Below are 27,731 nucleotides of genomic sequence, written 5' to 3'. Positions count from 1 at the left end.
TCTTGAAGTGCCAAAACTTTTTGGCTATATTTAGATTTCCCAACTGTAGCTCTATCTGCTCTTGTCTTACAACTCAGTTTTTAGGTTAGAACCTCGGTGGTTGCTGGCCTAACAATGACCTGTGACAACCCTGGATCCTGTTGGTCCAGACTGTTTTAAAAAATAGTATAGACATAAAAACTCCCTGATTTTTAAGAAGCCAAGAAAGATACTATCTTGAAGACTCTGAACATGCTGTTCCATGAGCATTTGCTGTCATTTTTTCCCTTGTAACTTTTCAAGCCAAATTATGTTGCCTCCACCTAATGTTGCAAAAACTTTGGGTGAAAGCCCAAAGTGATTCTAAGACTCTGGTATGGTTCTGTGTAACCTGGCATCTTTCCTGGAAGTTAACTTTGTTAGGCATCTATTTCTATAAACAAACTGTGTAAAAGAAAAGACACATGACCAGATAAAATGCCACTACCTGCATTTGCTCTACAACCCTGTAAGAAGCCAGTGCTTGGTAATTAATTATTAGACACTGACACCATGAACAATCATGAACGATGGCTCCATAACCTTTAAAAGGCCTTTTGTACAGGTTGTAATTTGCTTTTAAATCTGTCATCATTTTTCATGAATATCAAGCTACCGAATTTTATTTGTAGACATATTATTTGTATCAATCAGCTATTGCTCTGTAACAAACTAGGCCAAAACTTAATGGCTTAACACAAGTATTTATTTGCTTATAATCAAGAATCTTGGTTGCACGCAGATATTCTCTTATTATAATGCAACCACAAGTCCTGGCTCTGCATTACCAGATTACACCACCTATTACACTATACCGGGAAATAGGCCTATTTCTGGATGCCTTTCATATACTAGGGTGGTAATCCGTAACCTAACAGTGCCTGCAGCAAGTCCAAGCTATGGTGCAAGCTTCTTGACTCAGGTCCTTATGAGAGAAAAGTCAATGAGGAAGTAGAGTATAATGTTGTTATGGAATTTGTGGCAGGGTAAAATACAAGCTTCACAGCAAAGGTCCCAAAACTCATCACCATTGACAAGTTGCTCCTGGCCTATTATCGGGTCAGAATAGAGACTGAGTACCTTATCATAGTACATCAAGTGACTATGTAACCTCAGTTTCCCATGATGAGCTGGGTAATGCCAAATCCACAGAGATGTAATTTTGGGCAGCAACCCATGGATGGAAATGCTGTATTCAGAATTTGGTCCAAGCAGCTCCAGGGTGCCTAAGTAAGTTCCATGAATATATGGTTGAAATTTCTATTTTTTCTATTACTGTCTTACCAGGGCCTTTCCCTGAGATTGCATCTGTGGCCTCATGGGGATTCTTCAAAGCCAGCTGATGAAAGATTAAAAACACTTCATGGATGGCTCAAATATGCAGATGAGCACCAGAAAATGAACTGTAGGTACACTGAAGACCCACCCTGGGGTCACCCTGTAGGACAGTGGTGAAGAGAAATCCTCAGGAGGACATAGAGAAGCAAGAGACTGGAGTTGTAGAGAGTACGGTAGCATGAGGTAAGGATATAGACTCATTTCTAGAAAGTGGAGAATGGTTTTGCTAGCTGGTCAGAGGCCTAGGAGGAGACAATCTGGAAGACTGGAGACCACGAAGTGGTAGCAAATGGGAGTCAGCACAGAGCATGCAGATTTTTGTGTTTCATCTCAATGTCTTAATGTCTGCCAAAGAGTAAGCCAGTGTACTGGACGATTTAATCAAAGTCCTCTAACCTCTGTCTTTAGCCACTCAGAACTTGCAAAAGAGGCTCGTGAGTGGAGCATCCATGGTGGCAGGGATAGAGACTATGCACACATCCAACAAAATGCCTCTTTTACCAATACTGATGTAACTCCGACTGCCGCTGATTGCTCGGTCCTCCAGCAACAGAGGTAGGCACTGAGGCCCTTTAAGGAGACCAGCCAGGCACCTAAAGGCAAATTGACTAACAGACCCTTTCCATCCTTCGGGGAACAGTGATTCATTATCACTGGAACTGACATCAGCTCTGGATATGGGTTTACCCTCTCTGCCTATGATGCCTCTGCTTGCTCCACCATTCCGTAGTTTAAAGAATGCCCAGCTTTGCAACGGAGGACCACTCACAGCATTGTCCCAAACCAAGGAAATGAAGCAAGTACAATGCTGGCCATAAGATCATGGGATCCACCGGTCTTAGTAAATAATACCTTAATAGAAGTCATCAACCTAATAAAATAATGGAATGACTCCAGTTAAGATAGTAGCTTGGGGGAAAGACCCTGTTTGATTGGGGTGTCATATCCCAAGAGCAGTATATACCTGAAATTGATGTCTACCGTGTCCCCAGTAGCCAGAATGCATGGATTTAAGGACAAAGAGGTAGAAGTAGGAGATGCTCCTGTCAGTAACCCATTTGCAGCATCTACGCTTCTAGGTTTTTCAATTTGGGCTGGGTTAAAAATTCTTGTCCTTGGGTTGGGAAATAGATGTGCTGCTAGCAAGGATTTGGAGTAGAATCACGGAAATTAAAGCTATGGCCACTGCTTGGTAACTATGGATACTAAAGAGGTTGGCCAGCAGGCAAACCAAATAGCTGCTCTACTCAGGGATAATTGGCCCTAATTATAATGAGGAGGTCAAGCAGCCTGTGTACAATGGGGTCAGGAGGAATGATTCAGGAACTCTGGAGATTCGCTGATCTGTCCCTAGGTGCTTCCATGCCTAGTGAAAGCAGTGGACTTTTAAGTGTACTGAACAAAGCATGGCGATGCCAAAAAAATTAAGAATTCAAGGCTGTCAGGTATGAAGGTCTAATTTACCTCATGAGGCAAACACAACTTACAGACCTGACTAATACTGAGAATGAGGGTGGAGAAGGTGGATGATAAATATCAAATATGGCCTCAGACACAGTTGCAGTAGAAGAATGTAGTTTTTCCACTAACCTTTTTTTTTTTTTTTTTATCAGCTTTCTTGTTGAGATGGAGCCAAGGCACCATCTTGAAGACCCTGCAACGGAGGAGACTTAAAATGGGGCACAAGTCAGTTTGAGTATTGCAAGGAGGGTTGTATCAGAAACTTCTTGTGTCCTGCCTCACATCCTCTTGCCTTTATTTTTTTATTTTTTTTTATTTTTTTATTTTTTTTTTCCTCTTGCCTTTACTAAGACTCCAGCTGCAGCTGGTGTAAACAATTCTGTGTGAGCTTCAAATCCCTTTGTACTGACTGCAACCTGCCTCAAGCATCGCCATGTATCTTGCACTTTCTGCCATGGATATTCAGAGTCCATGGAGTGGGACACCTGAGGAGCCTTCTGGGAACACCCATACGTGTGAAGCCTAAAAGTCAAGTAGATTTAAAGACATTGTCCCATTCCATAGCCAACTATAACCAAAGAGGTGAGAAGCTGATGGATAAATGCTTCGTCTTGTCAATCCTTGGGTGGAAAATTCTGACAAGCATCCCAGCCACTCTGTGATCGACTTGATAATGGATCTGCATCGTCTTTTCTTCTTTCTCCATTTCACTCTTGCCAGTACTAAATTCTTGCTTTCTGGGATTACCTCCTATACAAACTGGTTGCAGCACAATTCCTAGTGTCAAAGGGAACCTACCCCAACCAGAGGGCATATATGGCAAAACTATTTCAAAACTAGCTTCCCCTGAAAGGAAAGGATCACTCCTCTACTGAGATACAGCTGTCACTGTCATAAAATCTAGCATAAACAAATACACCATCAAATGCCCTGCTATAAAATGTAACATCTAGCAATTACATACTAAAGGATTTAAGGTGACATCATTCATTACAGGAATGATCCTCCTGACTAAAAAGGACTTTAGTGTTAAGTAGCTGTAAAAGCCGTCAAAAAGTAAATGTTACCGCAACAAATATTAGCACCTTATGAATACAACCCGAGGCATCCCGACCAAAAGTACTATCTCTATTATGGAGCCATTAGAAAGCACCCTAGGGGTGTGTGCGAGATGATTAGGAGAAGAGTTTACTAGAAATTTTACACTTAGAGATGAAAGGGACAGGGGCATAATCATTATTGATTTTACTCTCTTCGTAAGGTGTTATTGTGGTTGGGTTTTTTTGTTTTGTTTTGTTTTTTTAACCCTCTTCCTAAATAGAGACAGAGCAAGGGTGGGGAATTGAGCAATCTTCCCAGGAAAGATGAGCAATGTTCTTCCATGAGTCAAATGAAATGTTGTGAGGAAGGAAACATTTTAAGTGGCAAAAGAAGCTAGTAACAAGGGTAATACCAAGTATGCATTCACAGTGAAAATCTTAACCGAGAAACTTAAAATAAAACCCACAGACTAATGTTAAAAATAGGCATTTACCAGTTTTCTTGCACAGGGTAATATTCATTCAATATTACAATTCTCTAAATTTAGTGCAATAGCTCTTTGTTATCTGACTTTTACTGAGTCCTAAGGGGATTGATGATACAGGCAAATATCCACTAGAAACTGAGTATTAACTATTAAATATCACCCCTGAGTATCTGGGATTAAACTTCAACTTTCCTTTTGGGGCAATTTTAACTCATTATCTCCTATACTCTTCAGAGACCTGTGATCCGTATAAATATCCACTTTAAGGATGAGGATTTTCACTATGTATAAGGGGACATCCCACAGTTATTAGAAACTTAAAATACACACTAAAATTGCAAAGATAATTGTTTCTGATTCAGAATGCGTTAAGGCAGCGATGCTCGAGAAATAGCGACAATTCTTAGATTACCTCTTAACTATTTTGTTTTCGATAAAGCGCGCACTTCGGCTGAAAAACATTTGCCATTTAATTTGTAAATCCATGAAGAGAGATGAATTCATAAGTCTCTTAAGTCATTAACAATTAATCAGATTTCTTTAACATAACAGTTGAATGGAAAGAAATCACGAGTTTTATAAAGTCCTATACATTTTTTGCTCTTTCAACATTGTAAATTATGTTATTTCCCAGATCAAACTCAGTGAGTGGTAACAACAACAACAACAACAAATTCATGCTGGGCTCCTGATAAGGAATTTATAGCATCCCTTGTATATTCTTATTTAAGCAACACAGCATATCTTCAGATCCACTACATCTTCCTAATATTTGACTACATGTTTCTTTGCAAACAGAAATGAGTGTCTATAACGTTAATCAGTCATTAACAGCCAAGAGTAAATGCCTTAGATAAGCCATATACTGAAATACTTTTATGGGCAGGACAAAAGATACACACGTGTGTCATTGCCTCCCTTGAATCCCTCATTCTATGACAGAGAGAAAGGACTGCCATCGGATGAGTGACATTTAGGGACAGGGGATTTCACGTTTATGTTTTGCCACATAAAGAAAGGCCTCCTTTGAATACCTCGCCAGAGCACGGAGCCAAAAATCAAACCAGGGAAGTCAGTGCTGAAGCACCAACTAGCCACCAGATGGCAGCAATGCTTTTATGAATAATGCAGCATCCTGCGCAGTCCATCTAAGATTCCCTGTGTTAATAATAGAACAATCCTTACTTTAGGAAAAGGACAGATTTGTTCATAACGAAGCCAGCCATTTTTTTCATGTCCCTGGTTATATTTTGTGGGGTCTATTGCTTCCTAGTATTTGGGTCCCCCCAAATATTTATTTTCTTACACATCAAACATCAAAGTGCTGTTGAATTTCATTTTGATATTGTGGTAGAAAATGCCTGTGGCTTGAAACAAATATTTTCCTTTCTGATGGACAAATAACATCTGTGGTTGTAAATGTTCCAGTGTAGCTGTCAAAAGAGAAGGGTTTCACATAATTTCCTGCCGCCCTCATTGGTACATCCTACAGATCAAAAGAGTGTGTTCATAACCTCCTTTTCTACGAATTGATTTCAGATCTACCACAGATCTCGAATATCAGAAGCTTGTCTTCTACTCGATGATGGGTGTTTGAACATTGAAAAACGAAGCATTGCTTAAATTCGAGTTAAAAGAAGAAACTCAAAAACTATCGAGTCTAAGGCCACCTCCCCTATCCCTGTTCCTTTCCCTTTTGGAGCAGTTTGCAGCAATTTGTTAATTTTTGCCGCTAAAGTTTTTGGTTTGCACACGTTCACCAAGGAAGTCAGATTGGTAGAATTTTCCCCAGTGCTGGAAATAAAATGTTAGGCAAATTGGTGGGACTAAAGCCAAGAACCTAATAGCGCTCTTCTAAAACAGAAATCCATCTAAACCGTTGATGTGAATGTTCCTTTCTTGGTCATTATCTGATCTGCTCTCTGAAAACAGTTCAAACAGCTCCCCCTTCCTGACTTCTCCCCAACATCAGGCATTTTATTTCATTGTTTCACTTAGGTCATCTCTCAACATCCTGTTTTGTTGAGATAAAATTTAGAGCAGCCTCCTCTCTCCTTCAAATACCAAGAATCTTTCACTCTTCTGCACTGTTTTATATTTTTGCTCTTGAATATTTATTTTCCACCAAATTTTTAGTAACATATTTCACTCATATATTGAGAGAGTCTATGCATAGATTCTACAAGTGGCATCTCCAATTCTGTAGGAGCGCTGGCATTTCCCTTTCATCTTCAACTTAGTTGTCCCCCTACCCCCGCCCCCGCCCTTGTGTTCATTTCAAACCTTTGTTTATGGATGCTTGCTTTGTTATTTTCTTCTCCTCCTTTAAACACTGCTCTGAGGTTTGAGAGTTTTGCTCACCACTGCCCAGATTTTTCTCCTGCTCAGTGGCTTGTGACATATAAACACTGTGAATATATATATATTTCTTCTCTTGCCTTCAGATCCAGCCTCATTACCTTATGTTTCTAAAAACTGAATGGCATTGGCTATTTATCTGTCAGTGATCCTATGCTATCCAAAAGTACTCAGTTTTATTTTACCCTGTGTCATCCTTATGGACAAGCTGTAAAATGTGATACCATTTTACTGGCCCCATCTATTATGTACCAGCTTTAGGGATTAAATCATTCCTTTTTCTGGAAGAAGCTTGTTTGCTATTTAAAAAAAAAAAAAAAAGATACTCAGCATGAAATAAATGTGGCTGCTCCCTTTTAAAAATACAAAATAAGAGTTTTGAAACCTACATGAAAAAGGGATCCAGTGGCCTGAATGTTCTCTTGCCAGTGTCCGTGTAATATCTTCTGGATTTTGCAAGATGAAAGTCATAAGTGGAAAAACCATTACACTTGGTGATTCTACTTGGAGCTCATGAAATCCCCAGCTGGCTGTGGTTGCTTTTGCTCAGGTGGGTATGCATGGCCTGAAGTCCCAGGTTGGAGCCTATGTAGCTCATTTAACCTCACTCTGCTTCCATGGATGCAAAGAACTGCGCTGTCAGCCCACGTGTGGTGCAGCGACCATCACACCAGTCCCACCGACGCTTCAAGGAACAGCGTATGTTCCGTGAAAGGAGGGGTTTACATCATGTCAACAAAGGAAGAACAGCATGTTGAATTTAGCCTTGTGTCAGATCAAAATCCAAAATGTATTCCAAATGCACAGCTCTTATCTTTGAGCAGATAGAGTCAGCAGCTCTAGGGGACAATGGGAAGTGAGCTCATCACTGATCTCAGCTCATTAGGTCACATGCCTCCATTCTTCCACTAAAATGTTAGAAGTATAAGAAACCAAGTTGACATTTTCTTGCTTTCTTTTCTATGAATTTTGATTTATTTTATTTTGGAATCTTAAAATCTTGGTTCTTTTGGCTAATGTGGTACTAAAATTTACTAATGCGGCTACTGTCAATCTTTACTGTCATCCTGTTGCATTCTGCTGTGATAAGAGCTAAAAAGGAAATGAGTACCACAGGATCGCATTATGCCCTTCGGTAGCAAGTGGGATAAGGTAGCTGTACAAATCAGTAAATGTCCTCATAGACTACAAAGCTTCATGGGATCATCATACCCTTGTTATTGTTTTCTCTAGTAATATACTCAATTTCTCAGTATCTTAATTCTATACTTGAGACTATCTTTTTTTAAGAGAGCTTTATTCCTCAAAATTGGAACCTTCAAAAGGCCAGTAGTCCCCAAGTCACGTGGTCTGAACAAACAGCCATGTTCTTCCCTTGAAGGGTGTACTCTCCACCTATCAACCTGTTTCTGCTTTTCCTTTCATCAGTCAAGCTCACATGTTCCTTAAGTCTCATCTTAGATCCTTACAGTCAACTTTATTTCCCGCCCCCAGGCTCTTTCCTTTGCTGTAAATCTTAGACACCCCTGACATTAATATTCCTAAATCAAAGCCTCAGTTATAAAATTATATCACTCCATTCATCAAAAGCCTTCTGTGCAATCCCACTGGCAAAATTGAAGGCAAAATCATAAAAATAATCATATCTCTTTCCCTTCAGTAAGAAAATCAGTATTGTCCCACTATCTCAGAGTTACCATAGTCTCTCTTTCATTTTTTGAGCAGGGTTGCTGCCCTTGTCTCTAGGTCTTCTTTTGCAAGTTGCTATCAATAGCTCAGTAGAGCCGTTGGGGGCACAATGCTTGTCTTAAAGTATTTGCTGGGATAAGACATGAATTAATTAACGTATATTGCTTAGATATTACATTAATTACACTATTTATTTATAAAAATAGAATATTCAAAATTATTTCAGTACGGTTTGAGGACACATATTCTTAGTTTCAAAATAAATAAAATGATTTTCACTCAGGGTATTAACTCTTCACCTATTGGTTAAGTTCACAAGGCGGTATTAGGAGAATAGGAGAGGAACAGAAACCCTGAATTGTGCGATCTCTCCTCTCCAGATCTTTCCAAAGTCCACATCTGGAATGTTCCTCAAAGCTTTGTGAGATGACAGGGTTAATGGGTGAATAATAATACTTGTTTGCATGTATATTAAAATAGGCCTCTTGGAGTTGCCTTCAAATACAGATTGCCTCATTTCAACATCAACACAGATGGGAGACAGGTGACGGAAGGACTGTTATCTCTTATTTCCTTGGTGTGAAAAATTCTAAGTCAGAGGAGGAGTCCTGCCTTGGGTTTTACGTCTAGTTACAACTGATATAGCCAAAACTGGAACACACGTCCCCAGACTCTTGTGCTCTTTCCACTGCACCTTCTGAATGATAGATGAATATCTAATAGGTAGATAAAATGATTAGGGACAAGCTAGAAAGCAAAAAACAACTGTATTAGACATTAATGCTGCTCTTACTCTGGTTTATTTTTAATGCCATGCCTTTTAAGATACTGTGAGTAATTCTCTAAAGTGAAACCAGCTTTACTCGAAATCTAATGCATATATGAATGTGGAAAAATCATCCTTTTGCATTTAGTCTAACTACAAGCATTGAAGAATGAAAGAGAAAATTGGTAAAAGCTCAGATTTATTTTAAACCCACCACTTTTAACAGAAGGAAATGGATAAAAGCAAAATACCAGTAGTTTCCCTTTTGGCTTAAAAGGACATTCTCCAAGATGTTATTAAATTATCTTCGCATTAATAAACTTAAGAAGTACTTAAACATTTTAAGCTAAGACATATTCAGATCAGGATGAGCAATCAAATTATGTTTAAATGTAGAGCATATCCATGGAAAATACCACATGAATATGTTTAATAGACATTATAGCCAGAAGACCCCAAAAGTCAGAGAAGTAATACAAGTAATGATAAATCTATTCTGAGATGTACTTTACTTTTAGGGTCAGAACCTGTTTCCCTGAGACATATTTACATACTAAAAAAGGAATCTCAAATCCAGGAAATTCAGCCATGATTTTTGTCGAGGTTGTAAACTGGTACCAGGGAAAGAAAACAGACCTTCATCTTGTTAAGTCATTCAATTTTTTTTTCTGCCTTTCAAGCAGGCAATGGATGTAGTTCTAATCAGCCATAATTCATTAATAGCAGAATTATCTTATTTGAGGCACATAACTTATAAATGATTCTGCTGCATGTTCATGGGTAAAATTTTGTTTTCTTTTAAAGGAAACCCAGGAAAAATGAGGCCAGTCACTCTCTGGCTGTGAGAAAAGTAAACCGTTAGGGTATAAATGATTTCATTATCTTAAATAAATAATCATCTATTGTCATATAGGTTATAATGAAAAGGATCAAGGAAACAGATAGCATGTTTCTTACCCCTATTTACAGAAGGGAATAGAGTAGACATTCTAGAAATCATCTTTGGAGTATAGAGACTATATCATGGACACAATCTCCTGAGCTTTTTTGATAGTGAATTCTTTTATTTTAGCTAAACGAATCCCAATCTAGCCTTACCAATAACCAATGAAATGAATTGAAAGGAGTCCAATCCTCTGGTTTAAGAAATATAAAGCAGTATGCCATAGAGCCTCTTTCTTTGCGTTCTCTGTGAGAAGACAAAACTAATTTACACGACAAGAGTAAAAAAAAAAAAAATATGTATGTGCTAAACTAAAGGGCCTGGAATAAGTTACAGGGCTTGGGACCATCCTCTATTTAAAAAGGGGGAACTAAAATAAGTAAGTAAGTAAATAAATAAATAAAATAAAATAAAAAGGGGGAACTCCTTGGAAGCGGTCAATGTTTTAGAGATGTAGTAGCATCTATGGATGTGACAGCTGTGCCATGAACCTCCTTCTCCTGATTTTCAAAAATGTTTAACTCCAGGAGAACCTTATGCTCAAAGGAGGGAAGGATCCACGAGTGAAAATTTTCCTTCAACTTTGAAACAGGAAGATATTTATGGTTTAAAAAAATTACTTATTGTTTCAAACTCCCTTGCAGCCATTCTCTCAGTTGAACTTGCCACTGAAACGCTTTGTAAATGTGATGCTGGATCGGAGAGGAAAGAGAAGAAGGTGACCGAGCATCGCACATGTCACAGATGCCGCCTGACAATACTGCCACCCTTTAACACGGTTTTATTTAGTTATTACAACTATCTCTCTGTAAATGACATTTAGGATTATTTAAGATTATGTTGTAATCCTTTTAATCCTCAGTGCTTTAAATTTCAGGCGAAACACCAAAGAGCAAACTAGCACTTAGCAGGAATGCTTAAAACATGTGATTTGAACATAAATCTTTTTATTCACTCTTTCCCTGATGAAGACCTAGAGCTGCTCTTAAGTTAACTAAGAAAACTTGTACCACAGTTCATTACAAATCACTCGGTTGCTAAATGCTTTCTCAAGCTACATCAAACTTGTGATGGGCCTTGACAATTCTGCTAAATGCAGAATTAAACGAAAGTTAGCAGCAATGAACATTTACTGATATAACTTAGAATTTGCAGGACCTTTTATAAGTACAAAACGTCTTTCCGTGTCAGTGTGTACGTGTGTGGAGATGGTCATTCGATTTCCTAAAGCGAGCTATCAGATGTGGGTATGTACGTGGAATTCCACACATTGCATCGCATTTATGCGTCTGAAACACATATTATGACTTGTCTATATGTACTTTATTATAGAAGCTGCTAATGATTTCTTTAAGTGTATCATATATTATTAAGAAGTACCAATTAGGCCAAAGAGTATTCTTGTATAAAATAGGCAGGTGTTCTTTTTGTTTCATTTTATTTGGTTTTCAAAGATTTTATTTATTTACACATGAGAGACACAGAGAGAGAGGCAGAGACACAGGCAGAGGGAGAAGCAGGCTCCATGCAGGGGGCCCGATGTGGGACTCGATCCCAGGGTCCTGGGATCACGACCTGAGCCAAAGACAGATGCTCAACCACCAAGCCACCCAGGTGAGGCAGGTGTTCCTGAACTCCGTTGGTGAGCATCATTCTGATCTACTGAGAGTTGTTGAATACCAAACCTAACACTTGATCATGTGTAGCATAACACTGTTATGTTACCATATACCCATCAAATAAGATTGAATCTACATCAAGAGTTTAGTAAGACTTTGACTATGAAGGAAATTTGGCTTTTAATACAAAAAGAAAATGAACAACTTAAATGTCCAATGGCATACAGAAATGTACCAGACAAATGAAATCCTTCCATTCTTTTGTGTGTCACAGATTTGTGCTTCTGAGTCTTTCAGGCACATAATTTTTTATTTGTTTTCTTCTTCATGTTAAATTTGACTTCTCTACAGACGTTGTAATTATGTGGCATATAATTGCTAATCCATCAACTTTTTAAAGACAGATTTCAAATTTTAAAGTATTTCTAATTTTGCTCTTCTTTGATTTTTCTTGAACCAAAAATCTCAATAGTCATTTGCTATCTGTAATCTATAATTCATAGACTGAGATTGAACACCAAGCCTAATTCAAACTTGGAATTTTAAAGCTATTTCTGATGTAGCAAATCAGCTGAAGCTATGATGGTCTTTTTCAGTCAGGAAGAAACACTTCATTATTCTTTAGGTAATGAAACTCTTGTACACACACACTCAAACACCCAACAATGCCTTAATACCATGTTTTTGAGATATAATCATGTTTATTCTGATCATTTGAGAGTTAGACCAGCTAATGTATCTAATCAAATATTGATGCAAGTCATCTAGATTTAGCTCTCTGGCAAATCCTTCCCTATGCTTTTTCGTTAACAGAACTATAAAAGCTATTTATATTATTCCTCTCAAAGGGTTTACCCTCATAGTCTGTATCTATGGATACATATTAGTAAATTTTACCTAAGCTCACGTGTTTCAATAATGAAAAGATGTCGGCATGACAAAAAAAAAAAAAAAAAAAAAAAAGACCCACATGATTCACCTCAAAAAGAATGAAGCAGGAAACGAAATTGGAATCCTTTTTAGCTTTGTTATTCACACCATCCTTGTAATCACTGCCTTCCTGTTTCTCTAAACTACAAGGGTACAAGTCCAAAAGAGTGAAGCTGGATGTAAGAACACTGAGGTCCTACAAACTACTCAGGGACCTTACAAACAAAAGTAGCTGACAAAGCTACTCCAAAAAGCTATCAAAAGTGAGAATAGTTGTGTGAGTTTTTTTTTTGTTTGTTTTGTTTTGTTTTGTTTTACTATTTTTGGAAGTACCTACATTCAGAAATATGAAAAACAAGGAAAAATTATAGCAGAAAGCAGTCAGTCATATTCAGGAAAGAGCGACCTCATATCATTACTATATGTTATCCTACATTTCATCAATACAGGTAGCTTAAATATACATCCATGTATATAATGTTCAAAGCAAGATAAAATTATGCATAAATATTCTTCTCCTATATCCGTGGTCCTGTATACATTGTACATATTTGACGATCCTTCTCATTTTTTATCTATCTTAGCTTTCCAAAAGACCAATAGAAGGAACTCAAAAATGCTACATTAGACCATTTCCCAGAGTTTCTGTTGTCCAAGAATTATGTCCATGTCAAATTTTAAGGTCTTTATTTTATGACATGGGGACAAAGATGCTAAACTCATAATACATGGTAAAACTACACCACTTACCTCACCCAACCTAGTTCAGACCTAGTCATAACAATCATCTAGGTTATCCTAAAACTAGGAATATAACCTCTAATTTTTTTTTTAATTTCTTGCAGAATAGCAAAAAGAGTAAGAAATTAGGATACGGGCTATATCACTGATTTACAATTCCTCACTTCAAAACAAAATTTATTTTTCTTTTCTTGACTCTGTAGATTCAGATTCTAATCACTTTTGGCTAAATTTAGTCCTTTGATTTCTAGGCAAGTGTATTTAGTTTTTTTTTTTTCTCCTTTCTTAATCTCTTATGACAAAAAGAAATCTCTAGCATATAAAAAATGAATGTCTGAATAGAATAAAAGTAGAACCAGAAAAATAACTTATTCTAGAGACATTAACGTGGGTCCAGTTTACATGGTAGATCTGGATTACCATCTGGGAAATGCAGAACTGGAAACCAGTTTTTTTCTCCCCAGTGTGAGTTCAGATAGGAAATGCCACCTATCTACACTTCTGTAAGGTCCAATATATTACTTTCACTGATACATTTATGTAATTGACCTTTCTAAGGTCAGTTGAGCCAAAATGGTCTTAGAAGGCATTTAATACAGTAATTACAATAATCTAGATCCTTGGTTACTAAATGATATAAATCCTAAAATATACCTAGAAAGTTATTGGTTACTTTGGAAATATAAAAGTAAGTTAAATCTCAGATAAGTATAGAAAAAGATAAATCTCATAATTTAAAGTTATTAATTTCCAAAGAGATTTTAGTAACATCATATATGAAATATTAAGTTTTCTCATTTCCTTTCTTTCAAGTATCTCATCTGGTTCTTTTCATTCAATGGAATATGATTGAAATTATTCATCATAGTTATTTTTCCCAAAAATTAAATTATGCAATACAAAAATATCCAATTTCTATAGCTGTTCAGTTCTTTCCATCCCCCTAAGTTACACTGGTAAATGTAATTTATGACTAGGCGCAGGAATGGAAATGAATGCAAAAAGTTTATCATAATTAGCAAACGTTATTTTGTGTATGTCTGAAAGTTCTACAATAAATCTATTTAAGCCAAATGCTCTAGGTTTGAACCCCAAACAGTTATCAAATACAAGGCAACATTCAATGACTTTCAGTATAGAATCAATCAATATACAACATATATTTTCTATTTAGATAGCAACCAGGGAAAAGCCACAAAACAAACTAAAATTCAAGAAGGAGGTGAATCAGTTTTTCAGAGTGACCTTCGAACAACCAGTTCATGCACATGAAAAGATCATAAGGAAGTATATGTTAAGAGCTCAGGTTTAGAATAGTAATAAATTTAATATATATAACATTCTTACCTGAAAGACATTCTTTCTGCTTGATTTTTCCTTGGCCCATTCAATATGTGCCCCACACAAATCCACACTCTCTGGTTTATGCCCAGTTTTCTGTAAACAAAATTGAAATAAGTGTAAGACGCATATATCATTGGTGATGCATGTCAGGAAAAATAAAAGTTTATTGAGTTAGCAGCTATACATATTTATAGTATAAAGCCTTTCTTTTTCTTTGTTTTCTTTTCCATTTCAAAGATACATCTGCACCCTCTTGATCATTGTGTCATTATTTACAATAGCCAAGACATGGCAACAACCTAAGTGCCTGTTGACAGATAAATGGGTAAAGAAAATGATATGTAGATACAAATATAGATAACAGAAATACCGATCCACATGGAAAAATTATTCAGCCATAAAAAAGAAGGAAATCCTGCTATATGTGACAATATGGATGAACCTTAAGGATGTCAGGCTAAGTGAAGTAAGTTAGACGGAAGAACACAAACACTGCACCATCTCACCTACATGTGGAATCTCAAAAAGCCAAACTCCTAGAAACAGAGAGTAGACACCTGGGGCTAGGGAAATGGGAAGATGCTGGATAGAGGTATAAACTTTCAGGGAGCGCCTGGGTGGCTCAGCCGGGTAAGTGTCTGATTTTTGTGTTCAGCTCAGGTTGTGATCACATGGCTGTAGGATCAAGCCCCACGTCAGACTCTGACTCGGTGTGGAGTCTGCTGGAGATTCTTTTTACCCATCTGCTTCTGCCCCTCCCTCTACTCATGCTGCCTCTTTCTCTCAAAATAAATAAATAAAACCTTTTTTTTTTTTTTTTAAGTACAAACTTTTAGTTATGAGTATGTTCTCAGGACCAATTGCATAGTATGGTAACCATAGTTAACACTGTACTGTATAACCGAAAGTTGCTAGGAGAATAGATTTTAAACATTCACACACACACACACACACACACACACACAGGAGCTAACTGTGAAATAGTAGATGTATAAACTATTTTTTAAAGATTTTATTTATTTATTCGTGAGAGACACAGAGAGAGAGAGAGAGAAGCAGAGATACAGGCAGAGGGAGAAGCAGGCTCCATGCAGGGAGCCCGATGTGGGACTCGATCCCGGGTCTCCAGGATCACACCCTAGGTTGAAGGCAGCCCTAAACCCCTTAGCCACCCAGGCTGCCTGTATAAACTAGTTTTACCATGGTAATTATTTTACAATATATACATATATCAAGTCATCACTCAGTACACCTTAAACTTACATAATATTGTCATTTATATCTCCATAAAGCTGTAAAAAAAACCACCCAAATTTAATGAATATTTATTATTTATTTATTAGGTGCCAACTGTGTGCCTTTTAGAAGTTCATTCTTCAGACTTTTAAGATTATACATGTGAGTATATGTATATTTTTATTTACTAAATTTAATTTAAAACAAATGGATTATGGCATGTGCTTCCTTTTGCATGATACAATGTGAATGTTACCTAAAAGCTTCAGTAATTCATAGTAATCAATTTTAACAGGGATATCAGCTATATTTGCTTCTCCATATTTTATTTTAATTTTCTTAAAGAATTTTCTTTATTTGAGAGAGAGAGAGAGAACACAGGCAGGGGGAGCTGCAGAAGGAGAGAGAGAAGCAGGCCACCTGCTGAGCAGGGAGCCCAATGTGGGGCCCAATCTCAGGACCCTGGGATCATGACTTGAGCCAAAGGCAGATGCTTAACCAACTGAGCTTTTTCATATTTAATTTGATTCAAGTGTATCATATTTATATAACTCAGAACTCAATATATTAAATAAAAGCTTACTTGTTTGGGCAATTTATTATTTTCAAAGAAAGGAATGCCATATTTCAAAGACTCCAACTATTTTCAGATGTTCTGAACTACTCTAGTTTTCTCTATAAATTCAGTATTTTTCTCAAACAATTTTCCATTGAATAGTTTAAAATTTTAGTAGAGGAGGCTTATAATTTTTTAGACAATATTTTACTTAAGAGTATGAACCTTACTTTAAAATATGAAATTAAAGGGACGCCTGGGTGGCTCAGTGGTTGAGCGTCTGCCTTTGGCTCAGGGTGTGATCCTGGAGTCCCGGGATCGAGTCCCACATCAGGCTCCATGCATGGAGCCTGCTTCTCTCTCTGCCTATGTCTCTGCCTCTCTCTCTCCCTGTGTCTCTCATGAATAAATGAATAAAATCTTTTAAAATAAATTTAAAAAAATAAAATATGAAATTATGGGGGCATCTGGGTGGCTCAGTCGGTTAGGCAACTGCCTCTTGATTTCAGCTCAGGTCATGATCTCAGGGTCATGGGATCAAGCCCCACACTCTCCACTCAGTGGGGAGTGTATTGGGAATTGTCTCTCCCTCTGCTCCTCCCTCCCTCAAATAAATAAATAAATCTTTAAAAAACAAATAAACCATGAAATTATGGAAGGATGGCAAAAATACTATAAGAAATCTGTTCACAGGACGTCTGGATGGCTCAGTGATTGTCTGCCTTCAGCTCAAGTCGTGATCCTCAGGGTCCTGGGATTGAGTCTCACTTCGAGCTCCTTGCAGGGAGTCTGCTTCTCCCTCTGCCTATGTCTCTGCCTGTCTCTCTGTGTCTTTCATGCATAAATAAATAAAATCTTAAAAAAAAAATCTGTTCACAATTGTTGCCTCATAGCCAGTATGTCTAATTCTATCAGTTTAATAGAAATAGCTTTTTTTTTTTTCAGAAAATCCAGAAATGTAGGGGCTTTACAGTAAATTGTGAGTTGTTTTTTGTTTGTTTGTTTTTGGCAACTCAATAAAATTTTCTTGGGAGGGGAAAATTGTACAAGGCGAGCATAACTTCCCTTCAGGATAAATTTGGTTGGCAGGACAGCCATTAATAGCGTATCTTTTCTCAGTTATCTGGTAATAATCTCATGAGAAGCCAATCAAGATGAGGATGCCTCTTACAGATGCTACAGTCAGTGAAATATTTTTATGGGTTCACCCATACTGGGCCACCCAGGTGATCACCATTGTGAAAAATCTCAAAGCATGATAACAATATTCTTTGTCGAGAATGATTTATGATGTAGAAAATTAAACCAATCTGCTTCTTCTATAGCTAAACCGATTACGGTTTTCTCAGAATCCACAGAAATAATCATTAAGAATATGTAACAAAAGAGTTTATCTTTCCATATCATGCAATCAGGGGAAAAAAGGATGGAATTATTTTACAGAAGAAGCGCTTTTAACGTGGCGAGCACTTTTCTGTTTTACAACTATCAATCCACTTAATTCTTACAACAACTGTATGAGGTAGGTACCATTATTAACACCATGTTACAGGTAATCATATGCTGGAATATTTAGATAGACTTTCTCAAGGGAACACAGGTAAAAAAGGAGGAGCCCAGGTTAAATGAGAGCAGTGTCACTCCAGACTCTGCTCCCAACCACCACGCAGTCCTTGAAAATTGAATAAACACTGTGATCACATTCATGTTAAAATATGTAACATGTGGGAAAAGATATGACTTTCTTATTAGACCCTAGTGCAGACATATTAATCTTGCTTCTGTCCTTCTCTTTTAAACTCGATCTTTCCATTGGGCCTTTACACCACCTGTTTACCTGGAATACTTCCCAATCTTCACATGGCTGACTCCGTATCCATCAGGTCCCAGACAAATGTCACCTTGTCAGAGGTCTCCTCTATCTTATATAAAAGAGAGCTGTCTTCCAGCTTACTCTCTATTTCACTACTTGTTTTAATTTCAACACAGCCTTCTTCCTAACTGAAATTAACATTTATATTTTTATATGCTGTCTGTTTTTCTCCCTCTAAAATTAAGCTCCCTGAGCTGGGGCCTGGTTTGCCTTTTCCTCGACTATTTTTCCCAATGTATGGAAGAGTGCCTGGCAAGACTTGTTGTTCAATGGATATTTGCTGAATTCATAAATGAAGGAAAAATACCAAAATGCAAGTAGCTTTTGTGCTTTGGAAGGAAGGTTTGGGCATCTAAAAATTCCCCGTGTTATAACAATTAAGATTTATATTTGGTTTAATTCTTAAGCAGTCTTTGCTTTGATATGGAAGAGTGAAAAAACAGTTTAATGGACTCATGTGGATTGAACCCAGTATTTCACAGAATCATTCAATAGTCATTAACTGCACACTTATTATCTTCCTTTAAGAATCCCATACCAGCCTCAGACTATCGAGTGTTCAGTAGACTGTCTCTCTATGGAGAAAAAAACAATCTAAGCTTTTCCAGAGTTCTCACCATCCAGCTCTGCCACACTCTTCTCATCAGCATCTAAATCCCATGTCTTTGGCACTGGCTTGGACTTATTTCAATCTGAACTCTGTCCATCATGATTCAGTCACCTCTCGTGACCCTGACCTTGACTCTGACCTAGACCCACCTCATGCATTCATTCTTCATGAACCCACTGTTTCACCTCCTCTTCCTTTCAGCAATCTTCATTCTGCTTTTCATCTAACAACTCCCATGTTCTGAGTTGTCATTACTTCCACCCTGTTATGTTTGCTTTGGATGTGACTGGAATCACCAGACCTTTTGTGCACCCCTCTGGGCCCTTCCTGGTTTCACTTCCTTCCATGAACAGGCCCATGTCCCTATCTTGGTAGCCACTTCAATGTCCCTCTCTCGCTCTCTTGCTCTCCCCCATGTGATGATTCACTCGTCTTTCATCCACTTTTCCTTCTTGTACCATTTTCCTCATATCCCCTAATTCTGTATAAATAACTTTTGGCTACTCAGAGCAATAGCATTACAAATAATGGCCACCTTCTTCAGCTGGGTTTTCAACTCTACTTAGAAAAAAAAAATAATAATAAGATAAGGACACCAAACATATCCATGAAATCACTGCCAAGACCAATGTTATCATTACTTAGCAAACTGTTTTATGTATTCCTACTCATTTTCTATTCTTCCTCATAACACTTGTCTCCCAAAGCTTCACCCATTTCTAGTGGTCCACCAAATGGCGTTCTCCTAATTTGCACAGATCACAGGCCTTGAGCTAGAACATTCGCCATTCTTCCCACTTTCATAGTCCATGTAATCAAAATGAACAAACACACAAATATAAACTTTAATAAATCCCTACATGTCAGACCCTCTGAAAGCTTTATATCAATCTTTCATTTATTCCTTACAACAGTCTTGTGCAGTTGTCACCACTGCCTTCAACTAACAATGTGGAAAACCTCAATCAGGGAGTGGTTAAGTGCCCTACGTAAACTCACGCACTTACTACGTGCCTGACCTGAGATAGGAATTCATTGTCCTGACTCCAAGTCTCAAGTTCTTGATCACAACGCAATATATGACCTTCCCTTTATATGTAGCGTTTTCTCCTGCTATGTCACATGATGCTCTTTTTAGATCCCCAAACAAGAATTAACATTTTCTATCTCTTTCTTGTAAGTGTCATCATTTCCCATATTCTGTTCTCGCTCCTGGAAATTTGGATCTGAGTCGTGATTCTGGTCCACCTGTCTAATGAACTGCCATGCCTGGCATGACAGTGATGTCTATGAACATCAAAATCTCCTGGTCTGTTGTTGCCATACAGTGCATGATCCACTCACAAAGCTTATCTTTTTCTGCCTCAGAAGAAGAGATGCTCCTTCTTCAGCCCAAGGCTTTATCTCTCTGGTTCACAATTCTATCCAATCCTGTTCCTCATTTTCCGAGTCATCCCTTTATACCTACATTTTCAACCTCTCTCTCAAATAGATTACATATTTTATTTAGCCCATAGCCATGCTCAAGTCACCCCTGTTCAAAAACATATATAAATACAAGCAAACATCAACCCCACAGCCTTGTTTGTTCTCGCTCTCACCTATTTATCTTCCATGATTGCCAGGATTCTTGAGTTTTCTGCAGTTGCATTCTCTGCTTGCTCATGTTTCATTCTCTTCTCAACCCACTGCAGGCTTTTACTCTCTTTGTTAACTAATCTAACATGTTTTAACCATGAAGGTCAACAAAAATAATTTGACACCTTCTTTCTCATCATCCTTCCAGTTGGACTCTGGACTGTTAGTTTCTGTTCCTTTTCCTTAAAATTCTCTGTTCCTCAGCTATGGAGACATTTTCACCCCTTCCCATAATTTCCCCCTATTCTAAAATACGCTTTGTTACAATTCCTTTTGTTACCCAATAGAGAATTACAGTATAAAATTTCTGATTCCTTACAAAATAAATAATACATCTCAGGATAATAGTTTACAAAATGAGATAATTTACAAAATAGAAATTAATAGTTTACAAAATTAAAACACAATATTCCCATTCATATTCATCTTTAATAGGAAATGACCCTATGGAAGGAACAAAGCAATTGATAGAGTTTGGGGTCAATTCAGAAGTATGCCAGAAAAAGTGATTTGAGTAAAATTCAAGTAAATAAATATATCAGCTTCAAGGACAGAAAACTAAGATATATTGATAGAGGACAGTGTAAAAATGATCCTGCTCAGTAGATCATTGTTACAAAGCTAAAGCCAAAAGACCTAGGCTTGAAGAATAATGCTAGGGACTTAGCTTTATTAGGAGGAAAATTCTTCAGTATTTAAACATTGTCAAACATTGGAACAAGTTTTTCAGAAAAGTTGTCAAATTTATTTGGAAGACAATCAAGATTTTATTCAAGAAGGCTGAAATTAAAGAATCCTTTAATAGAAAACATATTTCTGATTCTACAGCTATAAAACACAAGAAAAATCTGCTAATGAACTACATGATGCCAATGGATCATATTGTACATCATTATAAAAATGTACTTTTTAAAAATTGACTAAATTTGGATTTAAATCTAAGAGTGTACTTGTATCTCTTCTGGGATAAACTTAAAATATAAATGACTGATTTTAAAATATTTAAATAGAATTAAAAGTTACTGCTTCTGGACAATAAAATATAAAAGCCTCTTTGTTAGGGCAATGTGAAGTCATTAAAAATTGATCCTGGGTCTTGTCCACTTTTGATTTTTATTATTCTTCTAGTCTGTCTTTCCTATTCCTCAATAATAGCTGACAGGGTATCCTCTCTATATTTTTCTCTGACTCAGATTAAACCTTTGGGATTAAGTTTTCCATTTTTTATGGGAAATTTGAGGCCCTTTAATGCACATTAAGAAAATATCAAAGGCCAGATGCTCTTTTGCTTGATGGCATTTTCCATGAGGAAGATTGGGCATGTGTGTAGGCAACAAATCACCAGACTGCTCATTATCCTACCCTTATCACTAGATGGGGTTACAAAAAAAACCCAAAAACAAAAACAACAAAAACAAAAACAAAGCAAGGCTCGGATTTTATGAAACAGGTTATTAGCTTCCATTTTTTACTTTGGATTAATTGCTATTCCAGAATATCAACTCAGATTGTCCTTATCAGTTTGAAACATGAAACACAAAATCTGTTTAGAGGAATTAAGTTTTATCACATAACTGGTTTTGATTCTGGAAAATCATTCATGGAGGAGGATAAAACTCACTTATAAATTCTCATTTGGGCAAAATGATTTAGGAAAGAGTGCTGAATAGATACCTGATCTTATTAATGTCTAAAGTATGGCTGCTGTCAACATAGAAGACGATACTTGGATTGTAAGATGTGGGTTTTATGTATATGAATATAAATGATGTTAATAATAACTGAAATTGTTTCTACAGTGAAATTTCTCAGTATATACAAGACCAAATCAAAGCAGATTTTCAGAAAAGCAAACCTCTGTTGGTGACTTTGGGCACTAGAATGTTATGTTTTGTTTGTTTTTTGAGGAATAAGTATTCTCTCCTTTTCAAGAAATGCAAGATATCTTTAGTTCTGAATCCAAGTCTTGCCAGAATAAACACAATAGTTTCTATTTAGTCCACTTTTGTTGCATGTTGGTAGTGTCTTACATTTGCATTATGTAAAAAACTATTTAATTTTGCAAGGTGACTATCTTGGGCACATGTCGCTCCCTTGGAGTCCTTGCCTAGACCCTCATCCCATCAGTCTACCTCAGCTGTCCCTGCAGATAACCAGCCTGCTTGAACCGGTTTGGTCCCACTTCCTGAGGATTGACTAGTCACCTTCTTGAAATGCGAGTCCCTTCCTCCTGGCTGCAGGAGTGCAGACAGGCTTTTGGCTCCTCATCCACTTCCAGATTTGTATAAAATGCCACTTTACTGGGTAGGGGATCTGGCTTTCTTGGAGTAGCCATCCAAGGGTGTTCCCAGGGTTCATATGATGCAGGCAGCGAAGACTCTGGATGGTGAATGTTAGCCAAAAGGAAGCAGGAAATGGGAAGAAACATGGGAGATAAATTCCTTCTCCTCCATCCCTCCGTCCCTCCCAGAGACTGTCTCATCCTTTCTCCAAGCAGCCTACCTGCAGCTTCTTTCTAAGTCAAGAGATGCAGCTGCCCAGTGATTCTCTGTGTCCCTTTGAGGTTCACTGGAGAGTAGCAGCCTGCTTGATGGCACCGCTCCCCCACCCCTTCCTATCATTCCCTGCCACTCTTTACATCCTGGATTCATGCCTCCCAAACAAGGATGGACACTTAATCCAGGCATTGCTCTCTGGAGAATCAGGGCTGAGACCATTGATTCTTGTGGCCTAGATGGATAGTGCTACTCCAAATGTGTGTTGTTACAGGGAAGCAGCTCACCAACCAGAGACTCCATTTTTTCCCCAGCCCCCATTGTATCAACATGTGGCCACATTACCCACTGTCATCAGTGGACTGTGAGCACAAGGACTTCTGGGCTTGTGGCTTTAAAGAGCTTGCAGACCTTCTAATGTTCTCTCTACCTTTCCCTCACCTGCCACTCGGAAGAGTTTGCAGAACCAAATGATGAGAGAAGGACCATGTAGCAGAAAACTGACCAGAAATACCTGTTTCTGACTGTGGTATGAGTAAGAAATGAAGCTCTGTAGAAATTTTGGATTGTATTTGGAGAGCAGGGAGTGTTCCCCTGACTGAAGTCTTTATATTAAGAAAAATGAAGACAGGGATTTTAAATAAACTGGTAGTAAGTGGCAATTTGGGTATTTGAATCCAATTTTATTGGGTTCCAATGACTTTTCCCTTAACCACTATGCCCTATTGTTCTATGTAGTAGCAACAACAATAATAATAAATATAATTAGTGTTTATCATTGCTATGTGCCAGGCGTGCCATATGAGTTGTCTCACATAATCTCACAATAACCATCTGAGGTAGATACTCCTATTAACCTCAACACTGCAGTTGAAATATCCAAGGATTATAGCAACAAATAAAATGTGAACCGGGGATTCTCAGCCCAGGTAGTCTGACTTATCCTACCTGATGTGATATACTGCTTCCCAGAGCATTCCAACTCAGTAGTGAATTCTTAAGAAAGACCAAATACATATATTCAGTTAACCTCAAAATGCACTGTGGTATAAAAATCTATTTTATCTTAGAGAAATCCAAGCTCTAAATCAGATGCATTACATTGACCAAAATGATAAACCACAGAGAGTCAAACTTCATAATTAAAATAGTTTTCTGAGAGAGCCTAAGGTGAGGTTTATTGGACAGTAAGCTATTATCCATTTATAAAGCATCCTATCAATTTCATAGATTTTTGTGGTTATTAAAAATTATGTAAGATACAGAATTTATTGTGGTTAATGGCTAAATCTTGAGAGAATTATAACCAGAGAACATGGCTTCATTTATAGTAATATTGATCACTTGATTTCATTTTTTTCCTTACAATGTTTATGCTAATAAAACACTAGAATTCAATTTCTTTTTTTTTTTTTTCTTTCTACTTCCACCCATCATCCTCCAGATTTTGGACTATTATGTTTTTTTTTCTGATTTTTAAAGATCTGATGAGGCCACATGATAGTGTAGTCTGTGGCTATACTAGAAATTACCCTGATGTTAACCATACTGACTTTGTCAGAGCACTATCATTAGGAGAATTAAAATATTAAGCAGAAATTTAAGATGCCTTCATTAGGCTAAGTTTGGTAGATCTATTGTTTGCCCCTCCAATGTTTATGATCATTTTAAGCAGGGATCTGAATAAGGGCTCAATACTCACTTTACAAAGATAAAATAATTCCATATTCATTTTGCACAGAATACTCAATAATTCATGAATAGCTTTCTGATTGAAACTATTTTCATCTTTTTGCTAAATCACATCATTTTGCTCCCATAAATAAGTCCATTTTGTTATTAAAGCCATACTACAGCAAATGAGCATTAGATGTATTGCATTATTTAATTAATGCTTGTGTTCATTAGTTGCATTTGAAGTAAACAATATTAAAAAAGTAAACAAATTATTTTAATGAGGTGCTTTATATTACTCTTTTTCTGCTTTCAAGGTTATGGCTGAATGAGTGGTTTGAAAAAGTTAATAGTTTACTAAATGCCTTGGAAAAGTTTTCTGTTATTAAAAGTAAAATATGCCAGTGTTTGTTTACCTCTGAATAAAAGTTATCAGTACAGTGCAAAGAAAAAAAAAAAAAAAAGGAGCCTCTCCCGTCTGCCCACACAAAAAATTTCATGTATGGAATGAACATGTAGGCACCATACTGAACATACTGGTTTTAGAATCATACAATTTTAGGGGAGAAATATTTCCTAAAATGTTTATAATGCTTCTGAATTTATGTCAAGCTAGGTTTATGTTAACTAGGATTTGTGAGCATTGTGGCATAAATATAATAGAAACAGCTGACTGATGAAAGTAAGGTCCACTTGGTCTGAATTTTGATGGATGTGGAGACAAGAGAAATTTCTTAAACCACAAATAAACTTTCCACAGTATGTGTATTTTAGTAAGTATGACACCAAACATATATTCTGGAGTCACATGAAAATAAGTCCCAGTTTGCTACTGGTGCTCACTGATGTGCTGATACACCCATGGTCTGGGGATACGATATTTATAGTTCTCCTCAGATGAATTGCCCACTTGCTTTCTCTGCACTAGGACTTCATTAGAGAGGACCATAACTGTGAAAAAGTCAAGGACATAGGAGAATATTAAAGTTTTTTTCTGAGTGAGAAGATGCCCTGTGCTTTGCTAAGTGCCTTGGGCCATACTGATGACAACTTAGCCCTTTTTGCCACTTTCTTTGTCAGTAAGAGCACGGCCTTATGGCTCTCCTCTGTTTCACCAGTTTTTTAGAAATTGTCTCTCAGATCATTTATTAAGTCCTCTTTTCTTCGTACTAAAAGTTGAAAAAAACATATACCTTAATTCCTCAAACCTGTCCCTGAAAACTCTGACTCTGCCTTAATCTAAGGATCATTAGTATTTGGTTGCAAAGGGCTCCCGGGTGCTTACGGAAGGACATTATCTCTGGTCACAGTCTTGTTTAAGGTCTTTCATAAGCCGGTCCCACTAGGACCTTCTAACCAAACTGGAGTGCTTGCCATTCCACAGTACCGTTCCTCAACTTACTTTGAGGCAATCTTTCACTGGTAGGTGCATACAGACAACTTGTAGAAGAAATACAAACTAGGATGAAGGCACATCTACCCTAGGCCTTAGGGAACCTCTGAGAATCCTTTTCAAGAACAATTATTAGCACATAGTGCATGGGCAAGGCAAAAGATCAATACATAACTGTATAATAAACAGGGAATTAATTTCCCATGTTTTATCATAGGTTACTCCCTTATTTCTACATAAATGTCCTTTTCATCCCATTCCTGCCTTGAAATCCTATTCATCCTTCAAAAACACACCCAACTGTTACCTCCTCGATAGACATATTTAGAATCTTTTCCAGTTGGAAGCATCTCTGTTTTCTGAGCTTTTATAAAACTAACTCATGCCTTTGTACATGCCATTTTGGAGCAACTATCAATGTTTACTTTTTCACTACAATTACTCAATTTATGTGCATGCTTTCTTTTGTTTCTCAACCCTCAAGGGAAAGATCTAAGTCTGATTCATTTTTGTATGTTTCATACCACCTAGCATAGGGGCTTAAACACCAAGGATGCCCAGTGATTTTGCAGAATGAACAAATGAAGAGATATGTAGGTTGAGCATTACTTGGAAAAAGAGTTTCCCTGTGAAAGGATTACCTGTAGCTAGATCTATGGTTCCCTGACATATATATAATTTCTTTAGTCTTGTATTTTTATAATAAATTTACATATTATTCTGTGTCCTCTATCAGAAGATAAGTGCCTTAAGAGCAGAGGCTATATATTACTCATTTGATATTTCCAGGGCTTAAAAACACATTGTGTGACACCTGATAGGAATAGTTAATTCTTTGTAGAATAAATAAATGAATGAGTGCTCTAAATTACAAAGTGTCTCCCCCATGAGTCAAACTATCATTTTTTTAAAGCCAAGAATGTATATTTGTCACATCCCAAGGTTAGAGTCAGGTTCCAGTCCATATCAAGTAGAAGCTCTAAAATCACAAAGCACAGCAGGTACCTAGGAAGCAAATTGTACTTGAAGTGCTGTAGCTGATTGAAATACTTCAGTGACACTAAAATAGATGAGTGTATCTGAGACATGCAAGGGGTGTGAGTCCAAGTCCAAGCCTCAGAGGAGAAACCATACTGACAGCTCTTGTTTCTTTGGGACTTCCTTAAACAGATAAAGCAAAAATTATGTAGATGCCATTTGAGGCAAAACTTTTTTCTCTTGGACTAAATGAGATGAAAACCATGATCCTGGAATAATCAACTTTCTCTCTTGCCTTTTTCCATGGTCGACTTTGTCCTTTTAAGACATGTAACACTTGGGTTATACTTCTGTTCAGTATGTATTTATTTAAAAAAAAAACAGCTATGATATTTATTCCAGTGTGAAGATATCTAGAGAATGCTGACACATCTTCTTAAAGATTTGCCCCTGGTGGCAAATCCCAGTCCTTGGTACACTTCTCAATCTTTTTTTTTTTTTTAATCTTCCAACCAAACTGAAAAAAAAAACCTCATTTCTCTT

At 37.2% G+C, this 27,731-nt stretch overlaps 1 protein-coding gene across 3 annotated transcripts in view; it reads right to left on the bottom strand.

Moving 5' to 3' along the window:
• Positions 1-27,731, bottom strand: part of ARHGAP15 (Rho GTPase activating protein 15) — a 608,201-nt gene that overhangs the window by 466,935 nt on the left and 113,535 nt on the right. For all 3 annotated transcript variants that reach the window (XM_077861593.1, XM_077861594.1, XM_077861595.1), the window contains one exon: positions 14,739-14,828. In XM_077861593.1, coding sequence (XP_077717719.1) covers positions 14,739-14,828 — 90 coding nt within the window. The remainder of the gene's footprint in view (positions 1-14,738; positions 14,829-27,731) is intronic.

This window comes from Canis aureus, chromosome 20, assembly GCF_053574225.1.
Source record: "Canis aureus isolate CA01 chromosome 20, VMU_Caureus_v.1.0, whole genome shotgun sequence".
In the NCBI taxonomy this organism is placed as follows: Eukaryota; Metazoa; Chordata; class Mammalia; order Carnivora; family Canidae; genus Canis; species Canis aureus.
Note: the sequence above shows the minus strand (reverse complement) of the source record. Positions and strands in the feature narration are given on the sequence as shown.